Below are 16334 nucleotides of genomic sequence, written 5' to 3'. Positions count from 1 at the left end.
TTTCACAGCCCCCAAGCATGTTGCCTCTAATTTCAGGGGTTGGGTCACGCCCCGCAAGTTTTTAGCACGCACAGTAGAACCCCTCTTAATGACCACCCATGTGAACGACTAATCGTTTAACGATGGGCCTCCATAGAGCCCAATGTGAAGTGTATAGTGTAGTGTATAGTAGTGTATAGTGGATAGTAGTGTAGTGTATAGTGTAGTGTATAGCATTTCCTATACTCGCTTAACGACCAAATCACTTAATGACCGGTTCCGTGGAACTACGGTAATTACCGTCGTTAAGATGGGGTTCTACTCGACTACTCACTGCGGGCATCTTCACCCAGAGCCACCGAACTCAACTCCTGCTGCCGCCTGTGTCTGACTGGCGCTCCCTCGAGAGAGATCGAAGCGGCTGACCTTCCGGATCGTCGTGAGCCCAGTGTGCTAAATACTTTACCACGGCAGCATCGCGATGACAAGTTTGCGCATTTGGCATTCGTGGCCGTTCTTACGGCACAAGGCTCTCACCAAAGCGCTGCACTTCACAGCCATGCGCGCTACAGCAGTTGCCCGCCATTCCGGGCGGTGGGGGCAGTGGGGGCGGTGGGGACGGCGGGGGCACGTACCTCCTGCGGGAAGAGGCGGCTGGGCGGGCGCGCCCGTGCCGTGGCGGGGACGATCGGCGGCTCAGAGTCCGCGACCTCGTGAACTAACACCTGTTCCACCTTTTCTGTCAGAAAGAAGCGCAAATTCCACGTCAGCTGTTAGCTGAAGTCGGGAAGAGAGAAAGCCGAAGCGTCATCGTCGCGACGACGCCGACGACGCCGATGACGCCGACGACGCCGGAGGACCAAAGTACCGACGAGGGCGTTGCCGCGCGAGGCTGGACGGGAGTAGTGGGGTGTCTGCGTCGGTTAAGTCAGCAACGTGACGATCAATTCAGCAGCGACTGTGCCCGAGCAGGGTCGCCGGGGTAGCCCCCTGGCGCCCGCCCCCCCCCCCCACCCCTTCCCTGCGTTCTCGATAAATGTTTAAGATGCGAGCCATTTTGTGATGCTGAAGTACCTTGGCATTTTATCCCGTTTTGTGCACTTTGTGCATTAAGCTCCGAGTCTCTGTTGGAACATTGCACAGGGCGGGGGCACGTCAACTGAGAGCAAATGCAGTACTCACCCTGTTTCTTCTTCCTCCCAGCCGCTTTTTTTTCAGAAAACAAGAGACAGAACACACATCTTGTGAACCTTAAACGAACGGTCAGGAAGCAGGAAAAAAGTGATCGGTGTTCATGTGTGATAAAAAAATCACGCGTAAAATATAGGAAGGGGGGGGGGGAGGGTGGGTGAGGAAATGCACATCTGATACAAAGAAGAATGTGTAAGAGACTTACCTCTGTCCACTGCACATTGGTTTTAGGTCAATCGGGGGGGCGGGGGGCGGGTGAGAGAATTTTACAGGAGGCGGAGGAATGCGAGATGGCGACAAATGGAGAAAACAGAAACAAGAAGGGGGGAAAGAATTTGTGACGATTTCGCAATGCAATAATCAACTCCGTATACATGTATACATGCGGAAACGTATACAATATATACCCCGTGTCTCATGTATGTAAGTAGGTATGCACGCACGTATGGGTGCACGCAAACTCGAGCGGATAGAGACGATGCCGCGTGTAAATGTGGCATCGATGCCGCGGGGCGTGACTATGTTTGTGATATTAAACACGGTTTTGAGCTCACGCATGCTTTGTTGCTTCCGCAACTCAAGTCGAGGAAATGTTGACGTGAAATGCCGTTTAAAAAATAATGCAGTTGTGGCACAGGCATGCGCGGTCTTCCCCCATATGATCAGAACGCTTGCGTGTGTGTACGATGGGAGAGGTTGAGTAGTGGTTAGCGCGCTGCGCTACGAATCCGGCGACCCGAGTTTGATTTCCTCTCATGGCCAACACCAGCGACGATTGTCCTGAACCCGTCCTGGGCCTCGTCTCGGTCAACTCGGCCTCAAATGAGTACCCGGTGCAGTGCGTAGTAAACAGCGCCACTCGGGAGACAAAGGTGGTCTGGCGTGGTGCTAGCCACCCACCCCCTCGTGTACCGTGCCGGCCTTTATTAGGTGCTCGCTAAAAGCATTTGCTCCAATAGTTTGTTTAGGCTATACGGGGGGGGGGGGGGGTGGAACTTTGTCTTTGTGTGCGATGGGACACGTGGTACAGAGGGGCCTCGTCGGCCCTGTGAACCCGTCCGCCCACGTGTGTGAGTGAGCGCGTGTGAGTGAGCGCATGTGAGTGAGCGTGTGTGAGTGAGCGCGTGTGAGTGAGCGTGTGATGGTGATGCACATTCACGGACCGTGCGGCCACACGCAGCGGCGTGTCTCCGACGAACACGACGGCGACAACGATAACGACCACAGCGCCGTGAACTAAATGGCCTTGCTCCGTCCTGCGGATGCCGCGCTGCGTTAGTTACGCCCCGGGGTTTAACTTCAGTTTTTTTTTTCCCTCGCAAGGAGAACGGCAGCTACGGTCGCGAAGAGAGGGAAACGGCTCCGGCGCACGATGCTGCCTTTTTATGATTAACGGGCCGGGTTCTCGAAGGCGCTAATGCGGGGAGCGCGCCGGCGCTTTGGCAAGAACTGCAACGTTTGCGATGTTTCCCCGGAGGGCGATAACGCTTACAAGTCCCCCCAACCGCCGCCCCGCTCCCCCCACTCCGCGTTAATAACGTCGCTTAAAAGCGGGCGATTTGTGAAAATGACAGACTCAGCGTGGACCTATACGGTGGCTCCGGGACGGTTTCTTAAATCGGGGGGGGGGGGGGGGCGGGGGGGTCATCAATCAATGCGCTGCGAGCGGCGGGACAGGAGCCAGCCGCCGCTTGTCCGATTGAAAGCACGACGCCGAGAGGAAATCCCGTTTAGCCGGGACAGCTGCGGAGGGGGCGGCTTTGCTTTGCGCTCAAGCGTTACGTTTTTTTTCCGCGAGCCCTCAAAACGTAACGCGACGTGTCCTGACATTCAGGCCCGCGTAAAATGTCGGCAGCCCTCGGAATCATAAGAGCGATGTACACGAGCCCGCTGTCTCTTGAACGCTCCCTCCCCTCTGATGAAGGCACGTGTTTAAAGGCCGACAAACACCACTGCACTGCGACTAGGTTTACACGGGCAGCGGGCCCTCAGCGACGGATGTAGTTCCTCTTATCCGTTTCGGTGAAGCTCAGAACCCTGGGCCCGTTTCGAGGCACGCGGCCCCTCCTTACTCCCCACGCTTTCGTTTTTTGTTTTCTCCAAACGCCAAACGAACGTTCACCGATGAGCGGCGTGCGCGCTCCTGCACGGCGCGCAATCGGAGTAACCGGCGTTGTATCCCGCGGAGTGGGTGGGGAGCCCAACCGCTGTGAACGTGGAATCATCTCTCAGAAGTTATCAAATGAAATCAAGCGGCGGGAGATTCGCCGCTCGTGAGCGGGCTTATCTCTGTCTCCATTTGGATAAAAGCCCGGCCTGACGGAATTTAGTTGCGTGGGGCTGAGCGTCGGGCACCCGCGCACCAAATACTCCTGGGAGGTCCTTCTCTCGCGGCATCCCACTTGCAACGCCCCCCCCCCACCCTCCGCGTGTTTAACGAATCTCGTTCAGGGAGAGAACGAGGGCGATGCCAGCAGGCGGGCGGCAAGGCCCATCAACGTGGCCGCTGCGAGGCGCACGGAAAATAAAACTTCTAACGCGAGCGCAAAGCGATGCCCGGCGAGACGCGCCGGGATGCCGGCAAAGTCCGCGGGGTGTAAATCTCGAGCGCAGGTGCGGCCGCTTCATCACGCCCATCTTTTGTTGTTGTTGTTGTTGCAAACAGCGAAAACGTCGACAGTAAAATGTTATGCAACCTGGTGACTGCAAGTCTCTTTACCTCCAGGGGTGATGAAAAACATCGCTGCAAGACTTGGTCTAAAATGTCACAGATTAATCGGTTAAGGTGCAATTGTTTCAGGGGCACAAATATAGCACACACATACACACACACAGTGCGTGGTTGAAGGGGGACCCCCCCCCCCACTCCGTTTCCCCCCTCAGCTCGGCGCCTCTCTAGACGGCCGCAGTTCAGGGAAAAAATGACACGCGGTGAAAGACGCGACACAGATCGACGCCAGTGCCCACGCTCCATTCGGCGGCGTCTTTCTTGAATCGTGGGGTATGCGTTCGCCAATCGAGAATATCCTGGCACACAGCCTTGAGGTTCAAGCAACAAGGCTACGGCCATGGCGACGGTTTTAGGGTTATCGGTCGAGTCAGAGGGTTAGAGCGTGAGGTTGGGCCTAGTGCGAGGGCTGCGGCTCGGGTTTGTTGTTGAACACAGCTCGGGGGGTGGGGGGGGTGGTGGGGTCACTTTCTCGCCGCGTGTCGTCTTTTCCCAGTGCGGGCGTCGTAAACCAAAGATGGAACCTCAAGTTACCCTGCACATTGTTTACCCCAAAAATTAGTTCGGGAAAAGGCCAGGGGCCCCACACTGATTCAACGTGACGCAGCTTTGAAGCCATTTTTTTTTACATTTTTGGTTTAACGGCACACTTCACTTCAGAAAGGAATCTTTTTTAAAGTGTTCAACAGAAACAGGGGGTATATCGGGGGGTGAGGGTGTTGGGGAGGGGGGCGCAACCTGGGGACCAACAGATTAACGGCCCAGGGCTATGGCAGCAACCGCTACCGCTTGCTGGGGGTTTGCAAACCGGCACGCACTCCCTGGCCGGGGGGGGGGGGGGCGGTGGCCTCTCTCGAGGTCGCCCTTTCTCTAGAGCGAGGCCTCCACCGCCGCCATCGCCACCGCCCTGCCGTCGTCGTTGTCGTCGTCATCGCCGGCGGCAGCGGCCCTGCCGAAGGCCACTCACCGATTTCCTCCAGCTCGGCCGTCATCGACTTGGAACGGAACGACACCGTGGCACTTTGGGACTTCTTTGGCAGTGGGGGAGCTGATAAACCAAACCAAGGAGACAGCGAGAGAGAGATAGCTGTGATAGTGTGGCACTAATTAAACTAGAAAACTAAAAAAATAAATATTTTAACAGGTTGAGGTCTACTGAGCTATGTAGATATTTTCAGAAGCGACCCGGCCACAAAAATGATAGCTCGACGAAGTGGCTTATCACGTGGACATTTATAGCAGCTCAATACCCTAAAAGCGTGATTCTAAATGTGGAGGAGAAAACCGGAGGAACCAGAGAAAACCACACGACCACAGGGAGAGAGACATGCAAGCTCCAAATATACAGGCGTCTGGGTCAGGATCGTACCCATGACCTCCTTTAATGGGCCACGTGGGGTGGGGTCGTGATAAATATCGAGATTTATTAAAAACTTGCGCCATTGTTTTATGGGTACCGAGGCTCCCGCTAGGTCATGGAGGAAGGCGTGTGCCACATTTTGGCGCCAGCTTATGATAGAGTGTGATCGTGTCGCTACAGTTCTCTGCGGTGAGTGCAGTGTCTTTAAAAACAAAGGCGCTCCGCCTCTTTCAATAAAATCAACGCTGAAGCGCTCGCCACATTCCGAGATTCGCCAGTGAACGGCACACCGGCACCCTGCAAACTTGGCAGATGTCTCGGAACGGGAAAAGGGTTAATAATCCTCAAACTACTCGGACGCGGTATCGTCCAAAGATTGCATAAGCGGCGTCTTGCGCTCGAGCAAAGCGCACGTGGATTGTGCGCTTAATGAATGAGCAATGCGCAACGCCCGATTCCTAACGGTCCCGGGGCCATTTGTGAAGAGAATAAAAAAGGATGGAATTTAACATTTTTTGGCTTGAATGCTCGGCTCGTAAAAGTTAAAAACTAAAAAACGAGGCCCTCCCACGCCACCGCCAGCCGCCACGGCTGCCTCCATCGTGAGCGTTTGCAGAGACGCACGTGGGCGCACGACTTTCTGCCAACGAATGCGTAAAATGTAAACCTAAAAGGCGATTTCATGCTCGAGGGGGGGGGGGGGGCGTTTGAGGCGCCGCTGTGCGTAACGATAAAAGCGGACTGCGACAAAATCACCGATCTCGATGATATTAGCCAATCACATGAAGCTGGGGAGGCGTGTCACATCATGACTCAATCCACGGATCGATCGGCAATGAATCGACACGACGATTAACTCCGCACGTTACGATTAACCCCGGTATTTTTGATGTTTGTTCATTACGGATCTACTGAGCGGAATCAATTAATCTCGATTAACGATCCGCAGTCACCATATATGGGCAAAGACATGCCCCTTCGGCCAAAGCCACGTCCACTTTCTTCCATATATGGGCAAATCTCTGATCGGTGATTTTGTCGGGTGTACGATTCTATCGTATTACAGCGCTCATCACCTGTCTGTCACGCCTGAGCCAGTGGTTCAACGTCAGTAGCGAGCGATACGTTTCCCCCAACATACGAATCGGCCTGTTGGATTTTCCACACCAACATTATCCGGCAGCAGCAATTTGTCTCGAAGCAAAAAAACTCTGGACCGGTTTTTCCGACCTTCCGGGTCTCATCGGCAGAGTCGACCCCGTTGAGCAAACGCTGCCGTGTTGCCAGGTGGTATTGGCAGCGGCGACTCCGTCTAAACGTCGGTGGCCCCCCGTTCAACGCAGCGCAATGCAACACGATCAAACTCACGTGGGACGTTGAACTTCTTGCGCACCGCAAGTAGCCAACCGTGCCAATCGGAGGTGCGGCGGAAGGACAGACAAGGCAACGCGTCGTCGGTTCACAACAAAAATTGGCACTCCGGGCCCCTCGCCTTTTCTGCGCAGGCCATCCTCCTGGTCCGGGCGTCGGCTCACCGACACCACCTTCATCACCAGGCTGTTCCCGCCCTGGCGGATGAGCCCCACCACGTGCTTGTGGCCGCACTTGATGATGTTCTCGCCGTTCACCTGCCCCGCCGCGGAGGAGAGGGAGGAGGAGGAGAAGGAATGAGAACAGGGGCAGGAGGCGCGAGCTCTCGCTTGTGCGAGTAACGAAGGGCCCGAGGACGAGCCGAACCCGCGAGGCGATGACCCGGTGTCCTTCATTGCAAGGCCACCGCGGCGGGGCCACTGGCGGCCCCTGGTGGCCTTTAGTGCGGTACCCGGACGTGCGGGTCCCCCGACAAGACACAAATGGTGAAAACACCCCCCCCCCCCCATCATCATCATACTGCTGTCACAAATGGTTTCAGACGTGTGACGGACCTCACACTGATGGCTGAAGTGGCACCCCCCAACTCCCCCCTCTGAAAATTAGTGAAGAACACTGCGCTATTAGAATGCACAGCCTAAGTCTACCCGTGCAGCGCACGCATGCACACACTCACGCGCACGCTCGTTGCGCCTGGCAGGCATCGATGGGTGCAGTCGTGCACATGACAGCTGTGTATCCGCATACACAGCATGGCAAGGGGTGTATAGTCGAGGGTGTAATGCACGGATACATATGTTTGGTGAACTTCTTTCACACCGTACGCAGCCAACCGTGCTAATTGGAGGCACGGGGGAATGACAACAAACTAAATACACAAAAAGAGGTTCGAAAGAAATGAGTTTGTCAATGATTTAAAGGTGCATAGCTCCAGTGGCTACCTAATATCGGAAGGAAGAGCGTTCCAGACGGCCGCAGAAGCGCATCCGAAAGTGCCGCGCGATGCGGTGACCACCGCCTTTGTTCGACGGCTTGAGCCAAAAGCCGCTGCCGCTGCGAGGATGGGCCGGAGTTCGCGTGATGATGGTTTATGCTGCTTGACGAGGAATGTGGAGCAGCAGTACTCCCCCCTCCTCCCCAAATTTCGGAATTTCATGGTTTGCCTAGGGTTGCTACCTTTACCACTTTAGGCCAAACACGGATGCATTGCTCAGTCAGCGCTCGGTCGATTATCAAAACTAGTGACATCATATTGGGATCAAGTTCAACACAGAATACAATTGCTGCTGCCACCCGAACACGGGTGCGGATTCCCGGCAGCCCTCGCTGTGCCCCCATAACGCGTTTGTGGGTCTGCTTCACAACTCAACATGGAGAGAAACTTACCAACCTCTAGATTATCCTGAACAACACCATCAACAACATCAAACAAAGATCCCCCGCATAGTCTTAACAGACTGTTGGGGCAAGTGCTGTTAACGAGCACCTATGAAGGCCGGCATGGCACACTAAGGGGTGGGTGGCCAACACCAACTCCTCCCCAGTGGCGATGTTTACACATTGCACCAGCTACTCATTTTAAGCTGAGTCCACCTAGGTGAGGTCCAGGACCAGTGTTGGCTGTGAGCGGGAATGAAACTCGTTCCGTTGAGTTCGTAGCGCAGCGCGCTAACCGCTACACTACCGCTCCCCATCAACAACCGCCATCACCAACGAACATAACTGTAACTTCACTCATCACCATCCTCATCACTATCATTATCAACAACCCTCAAGATGTTCCATCAATAAATACTGCCTTAGAAGGCAGAGTATAGAGGAGGTGGCGTTTTTGGGGTGATGGCCCTTCTTCATAGCAATTAGCCGTCATTATTAAATTGCCGCCCGCGATTGTTCTGGTGCGCCTGGCCAAAGAGAGACCGGCGATCCGGGAGCTATGGTTAATGCCGCTGGCGGAGGACAGGGCAGGGTGGAAGAAGGCCTTTGTGGAGTCGCTGAGCCTGCGACTCGATTCAGTTCGGAAAAGCGGGCCGGTATTGATTCATTGATATGATATCACGACCAAGAGCACCACCACAACACGTACCATCAACAACACAATCAAGCACCATAGCCGCATCACCACGACCACCATCACCACCACCACCACCACCAACACCTTCACCAGAACCAACCCGATCACGATCGTCATTATTGTTACAATTACGAAGAGCAGCCCCCACCAACACCGCCGCTAGCAACAACGCCATCACACCTGTGAGCGAGCACCTGTGAAATCGGGCAAGGTGCTCGATGGGGAGGGTGGCCAACACCAGTGTTGATGTTTACCCAGCGGACCAGGTACTTATTTATGGTGTGAGTCAACCGATGGAGGGCCCAGAATTCGATTCAGATATTCATCACCGACGTTGGCCGTCAGCAGGAATCGGATCTCGGTTCACACTTCACGTGGCACTTAACGTGCACCTGGCCTGGCACAAACGCCGTGGTGAAATCACCGCGGTTGTTGTTGTTGAGCTACGAACCCGACGGCCCAAGTTCGAGAGAGGGAAGAGAGGTAGCAGAGAGAATGAAAGAAGTGAGCTGCACAGAGTTGCAGTGTCCGTTTACAAGGGGCGGCGGGGAGGGACTCTGAAATGAAACTAAACTTTTTTTATTTGACCAGATAAGGCCAACTGAGCTATGTAGTTCTTTATACAGAAGTGGCCTGGCGATCACAAATGATCGCTCAACGAAGTGGCTTATCACGTGGATATGTAGAGCAGCAGACAAGTACTATAAAGACGTGAGAATAGGTTTTTCCCCTTTTATCTGGCAACAAAACAGGTGTTAAGTTTAGAGTTTAAGTTTTCGTGACTGCAGGGATCCATACTCTTTGGTTCTTTCGGTAAAGTCACGTAGGTATAAAATAAAATAAATGAAATCACGACGTTTCGATTGCCTGTATAACCTCTTACCACGGCAACACTTCAGCAAAGAAAAAAATATTGCTGTGGTTTTCCCACCTGATGATGATTGCTTGTGTTGCAATCTAAATGTCGTGATTTAATTTATTTTATACCTACGTGACTTTACCGAAAGAAGCAAAGAGTATAGGTGTTAAGTAGTTGAAACACCAAACTGAAACCTTTTACAAGGAATCATGACTGGCTTAACCACAATAAAACATACTCTGATAATATATGCATTGTCTTTGAAGCTGATTTGTCCACACTACAAACAGCTTCTTTTAAACCTCGTCTCAAATGGTGTTAGATCAGAGGACGCCAAAAGGCATACAGCCAACTCTAAAGACGTGTTTAGAAAATGTGGACGGAAAAACTGGAGGACCTGGAGAAAAAAAACCACGGGACCACGGGGAGAACATGCAAACTCAAAATATACAGGGCATCAGGGTCGGGATCGAACTCACGACCAAGTGTATAATTCCAGGCGAGGTCGTTAACATCTCGCCACCATGCCGCCCAGTGTGCGCTAAACCACTGCACCGCTGCTCCACACATCACATCCGCCACCGCTAACACCACTGCCATCACAGCTCCCCACTTCCGAAAACACCCCCCAAACCCCCCCTTCTCCCCCGCCAAACTAAAATTGTCATCGCCCAATACCGTCCTCTCATGTGAAGTGTGAATTCTCCACGTGCGTGGCGGTGGGGGGGGGAAAGTCACATGCTCTTTCATCAAGAGCTTCACTCTGTGGTGGCATGAGTTTTTCATGTGAGACATTATTAAGGGGACGATTTTTCATCCTAACAACCACTCAATTTTTGGCAATGTTTTAACACATTCCTACGGAGAGAGCTGGTAGGAACGTTGGGTTGCTCGGTCAATGGCCAGGGTCAACGGCGGCGTGGTGTATTCCGTAAATATGCCCGACTGTGAGGGCGGGCACAAGCTGGCCTGGGTGCGTTGTGGAATCATCGACGATTTCCATTGGAACTGCTGAAAGAAGGGGGCCGCTCTTTGAGTGGGCATCCACAATCTTCACATCGCCATCCCCGTGTCCCCATATCATCCATTTTCTTTGAGGCTTAAACAGCCTTCAGTAAACTAACATATGTTAAAAAATATCTGGTGCAAACATTTGAGGATTTTATTTTGTCTCATTATTATTATTATAAGTTTAGAATTTTTTTTTAAATCACCGATTAATGGACTTTTAAAACACTGCCCAAATTGAGTCCTTGTTAAGATGAAAAATCACACCCTTACGTCTCAAATTAAAACCCATGCCACCACAGACTGAAGCTCATGATGAAAAAGCATGCAGTTTCAACAAGCCTCCCGGCCCTGTCGCTAACGATCACAATGTATTTCTGCCACAAGGCCGCAGCCTTTAACAGAGGCATTCTGCACCGTGCGTGTACGCTTACAACAGAACTCATACGTTAAGACATTTCGCAATTATTTCTTTTGACCGAAACACATTTTTGGATGCTTATACGGCGAATGCTTTTGTGCGATGCAACCTTTGAAAAATACCCTACACTGTCTTATATATATTCAAATTACATCACTAATGAACGAAAACCACGCAAATGTCACATCATGCCATCCTCTTACGGTTTGCAGCACTTCCGCTGTTGCCGTGACAACGGTGGGTTCCTAGCAACAGCTGAGCATCGCCATGGTAACTACTTCAAGCTATTAACCCCTCCTTCTGCTGCTGAAAAACCTACACAAAATCCCAACAACTGATAAAAGGTCGCTTCCAATTTAACCTGAAGGCCTGACTCGGTTTCTGTCAACACTGAAGATCCATAATCAACGTTTTTGGGTTAGATCGCGTTATTTATAAATGTGTCGTAACCCTCCACCACCCGACACGGCCAATCAGCAAAAAAGTGTCACGTTGACAAAAGACAAATAGTTCACTACTTTAGCCCACCGGTGTGTGGAAGCGTGAAACCACAACATTTACAATTTTTGAGTACATCCACGCGACGTTACGGTCGAATATTTGAAACTGAAACAACGTTGATGTCATATTCTTGGTTCTTTCGGTAAAGTCACGTAGAAGGGAAATAATAAAATAATATAAATATAAAACAATAAAAATTCTCACGACGTTTCGACTGCAACACAAGCAATCATCATCAGGTGTGAAATCCACAGCAAGAAAATTTGAAAAAAAGTGGCGTTTTTTCTTAACGTCAGCACCACAGACAGCGATTTGGCAGTTGGGCAGATGGACTCGTTTTTTCAAATTTTCTTGCTGTGGATTTCACACCTGACGATGATTGCTTGTGTTGCAGTCGAAACGTCGTGATAATTTGTATTGTTTTATATTTATATTATTTTATTATTTCCCTTCTACGTGACTTTACCGACAGAACCAAGAATATTAATCCGTTCAGTCACGAAAGCTTTAAATCTAAATTTAACGTAATTTCTCGTTTCGCGAACAACGCAAAATCCGTTCGCGAGCTGGGAGGCACTTCGCAGTGTGGAGGCGAAGGGTCGAGTCGCAGGCAGGCACGCAGGCTGCTCGCTCAAGGCAACCGATGGGTTAAAAAGAGGCGAAGCCTGCCGGAACGCGGCGGCACCAAGTGGCTGGCGAGGCTGTCAGTCAGAGAATGACAGCAAGAAGGACGACCGGCACGGATGAGGCCAGGCGGCCAGAGGGTTTGGGTGGGGGGGGGGGTGAGAAGCGGGGTGGTGGGGGGAGGGTGATGGTTGGGGAGCGGTGGTGGTAGCGGTTAGGGGGCCGTCCATAAATGACGTCACGCGATTTTGGACGATTTTTGACCCCCCCCCCCTTCATCACACGGCGTCACATAAAGTCAGACCCCCCTTAAATATGACATCACAAAGATCTGCCCCCCCCCCCAAAATATAAAACATGCTTTAAATCGCTTTAAACTATTGTCATTGTAGTGCGTATTTAATGTGGCGCTGCACTCTGATGTTGTAGGAGAAAACATTTATCAAAAAGTCTATTTAATTAAGTAGAACGTGTTATCTATATTTATTTAAAGTTGTGCATTTTGATGTGACGTCACATTTCTCACCCCCTCGCCCTCGTCACACATCGTCACAACATTTACAATTCGAGTACGACGTTTCGCCTGATGATGCCCGTTGTGATTACCGGCGAAACGTCGTACTCGAATTGTAAATGTTTGTGGGTTTTACTCTCCAACGCACCGGTTAGTGCTGTACGAGTAACGAATTGGCACGCTCTGTTTACGCGACAAAACCTCACTAATTGTCTGTGTCGGGTGGTGGCGGGCTTAACGACAGTCTGTTACGGGCTACACGGGGGGGGGGGGAGCTTGCCGCGTCGTGCGCGTCACGTGAGCAGAGCCCTCGAGGCGCGCCGGGCGAGGTCGGTAACCGCGCAGCTCATTTGCAAGGTCAGCGTGAAGCAGCTGTTTGTTGCCGGGGGGGGGGTGGTGGGGGGGGTTAGGCAGGCAGCATCCTTCTGCCCGATTTTTTATTCACAATTTATGTTTTAATTTGACCAGGTAAGGCACCACCCACTGAGCTGCACAGCCCTTTTTCAGAAGCGACCTGGCCGTCGCGAACGATAGCGCAACGAAGTGGCCCATCATCACGTGGACAGTTATCGCAGCCGAATACTCTAAACGCACGATGCTGTTTCTAAATGTGGAGGGGAAAAACTGGAAGGAACCGGAGAACAATCCACGCAACCAGGGGGAGAGCGAGAGACACGCAAACTCAATATATGCAGCAGGTGTCAGGGTCGGGATCGAACCCCCAGCCTCCCGCATACCAGGCGAGGTAGTTAACATCTCGCAACACCGTGGCATCCCGCCTGCCGAGGGGGGGGGGGGGGGGGTGTGAATGGCGAATTGGGTTGTTCAAGCCACGCAAATAAACGCAGGAGCGACCACGTGGCAGTTTCCCGATCGTGCAGTGCTTCCGACTCGAAACGAGATTTCGTGTTTTAACGTGGGGTCGGTGGAGGACGACGCGATGTTTCGAACGAGCCAATCAATGGACGCTTCTTTCCTCCGTCAATTTGGCGTCGATTGTCATCGCTGCAGTGGCTTTAACCAGTGTGAGTGGAAACGCCCAGTCCGCCGTTGTCTTCTTAAGCCATCGGGTCAGATAATTTGCAAAGTTGCTTTAAAAAAAAAAGAGCGTTTCAAATATCAACGGCAAACACTTTCAAGCGGCTGGGTGTTTGATGAAAACATTGTGGCTTGAAGGTTCCCGGCGAAAAGCGTTGGTGATAATAAGATAACGTGCTTGGATAGATTGACATCTTTAATTTGATTGAACGACGCGTTTATAATAAAAAAATATCAACGAAATATCATTTTTATTTTCACTTGTAAGAACCCTGGCATCAAACTGTAGGCAATGCCACTGAAATGTATGCGGATGTGTGGTATCATGTGTGTTCGATCCCGACCCTAACACCTGTAATATTTGGAGTTTGCATGTTCTCCCCGTGGTCGCGTGGATTTTTCTCTGGGTCCTCCAGATTTTCCCTCCACATTTAGAATTAAAACGCGTTGAGAGTATTTTCCTGCTCTCAATTTCCACGTGATGAGCCACTTCGTTGAGCTATCATTTGTGGCCAGGTCGCTTCTGAAAAAAAAACTATAAAGCTCAGTGAGCCTTACCTGGTAAAATAAAAACAAGTTTTAGTTTAATTTAGAAAGGATCGTGTAACTACCTTCCTAAGCCAAGATTGAAAGTTATCCTGCTGATCAATGAATACATATCGTGGAACAAAAATAACCTGGCTTAAGATACGTAGCAAAAGTATCAAGAGCACCTTCAAACATGATGTGTGTTGAACTTATTTCGCACCGTGTGTGTCACGTAAACAGAACGTGCCAATTCGTCACTAGTACAGCACCACCGGTGTGTCGGAGAGCCAAGCCACAACCTCGACAATCTGGTTATGACGTTTCCGCCAGTAATTACAACCAGCTTCATCAGGCGACAGCCAGATTTGTGGAGAAGTTCACCTGTTTCGTTCCTTATATAGAGCCGTAGATGTGGTGACGACACTTCTGTGCTCTTGCGCAAAGTGTGGGGGGGGGGGGAGATTACTGAGTCAACGTACATTATGCATGCGCGTTATGCGAGCCCTTTTGATACACACCTTCCTCCAGCCAATTCATGAAGTTGTCACGTGATGAACAAACGTGGTCAAATGCATTACCGCTTCATTTGTTGAATGTTGTGAGATTGCTCTTAAACACAACGGTGTCGCTTTAGCCCTAGTACATTGGCAGTTTTTTGTTCACCACGTGACAACTTTTATTAACTGGCCCTGTCTGGTGGAGAATTGCGTACGACGCACATTTTACTCACGCGATCCAACCCCAAATGTCATTTATAAATTACAAATGTTGTTATTGCCGCATCAATTAGTATCATCACCGTACCTTGGGGTATTACGACGCGGCAATAACCTCCGAGTCGGGGAACCAATTGGGATTGGGTAAAAAAGAAAAAACTGGGCAAGGAAAAAAAATCAATCGGAGTCACCTCGTTACATTACGAAAATTGCGGCACGCGAAAACATTGCCGCTAATTGTCCACGGCCGTCCTGACATTATATTTTCCAGTGGCTCACGGGGAAATGACTTTCACGACTCCTCAGCCAAAGTCAAAAACAACCGTGGCCGCAGCTTAAAATCTGCCGATGTTCGCCGCGTGTCTAAATCTGTCTGCGAGACTTTCCGAGCTGTTGACTGAACGCATTCTTTTGTTTTTTGTAAGGCCACCGCAAGCATGCACTAAAGCTTTCAAGGGCTGCCTTTGCAAAAAAAAATCTTTCTCTCGATAGTTTGTTGAGCAAGGAATACGCATCGTGTCATCAAATCAAATAAATTCTTACACTCCTGATACAAGCATTGCGTCTTGGGAGATTATTGAGTCATGCAGATTATATGCAAATACATGCATTGAGGATAACAGAACGAACCTCTACAAGAGATGGAAGGAATGAAAATACAAACGAGGTAGTAACAGGGAAGGAAAAACGTGCGTATGCAACAGTGGATATAGATCGTGAATATGATGAAGAGTGACTTAGGCCCACCCGGGTCTTTCCCTCCCCCTTCCCCCTCCCAAAGAGGCACGCGGAGCACCCGGGCAGGGAAGTCAGGCGACGTAAACCGGCCCCCCCCCCCCCATCTCTTCACCCTCGCATCTCCTAGGTCTCTCCGCAACCCCCACCCCCAACACCACCAGGTAGAGGAATCAAGGGGAGACCCAAGTTTCGCCCAAGTCACTTCCCATCATAGTCAACATCATCTGCAAGGTGATGTCATCCGTCAGCCATGGCGTCCGATATCGCGCAAAGAGGCACCCCCCCCCCCCCCGTGTAATTAACGCTGAGTTACAATTGCGTCAACGCTGTCAAGCAAGCTTAGTTGAGATATTATTGGGTGAAACCTTTGATCAATTTGCCCCGTTTTCTCCAGGGGAAGCCTCTTCGAGCGACACAACTTTTATAGCGGCCCTTCGTGTACGTTAGATCATATTTACGGGAGGTCACGTGACCCGCCCCCCTCCCTCCTTCTCCGACCCCCGCGCGACAGACGCAGAGAGACGAGCGGAGCGAAGGCATCGACGCTTTCGAGGTTATCTGGAAAGCGTTAGAAAATTAATTACTCGAAGAAAAGCTAATACTGCATGTTGTCTCCGGGCCAAAACTACATCTCTAAATCAGCTCAAGCCTCACGTGACTCTGAGTCAGGGTGGCGAAATGTTG

At 51.2% G+C, this 16334-nt stretch overlaps 1 protein-coding gene across 1 annotated transcript in view; it reads right to left on the bottom strand.

Annotated features, from left to right (window-relative positions):
• The window catches only part of LOC144728062 (SH3 and multiple ankyrin repeat domains protein 2-like), a 370189-nt gene that overhangs the window by 14574 nt on the left and 339281 nt on the right, over nucleotides 1-16334 (bottom strand). The window contains exons 19-23 of the mRNA XM_078607344.1: nucleotides 6751-6886; nucleotides 4866-4946; nucleotides 3890-3927; nucleotides 1162-1185; nucleotides 615-713 (exon numbers count right to left, since the gene is read on the bottom strand). Of these exons, the coding sequence (XP_078463470.1) occupies nucleotides 615-713; nucleotides 1162-1185; nucleotides 3890-3927; nucleotides 4866-4946; nucleotides 6751-6886 (378 nt within the window). The remainder of the gene's footprint in view (nucleotides 1-614; nucleotides 714-1161; nucleotides 1186-3889; nucleotides 3928-4865; nucleotides 4947-6750; nucleotides 6887-16334) is intronic.

The sequence above is a fragment of the Lampetra planeri genome, chromosome 27 (assembly GCF_965212315.1).
Source record: "Lampetra planeri chromosome 27, kcLamPlan1.2.h2, whole genome shotgun sequence".
Taxonomy (NCBI): domain Eukaryota; kingdom Metazoa; phylum Chordata; class Hyperoartia; order Petromyzontiformes; family Petromyzontidae; genus Lampetra; species Lampetra planeri.
Note: the sequence above shows the minus strand (reverse complement) of the source record. Positions and strands in the feature narration are given on the sequence as shown.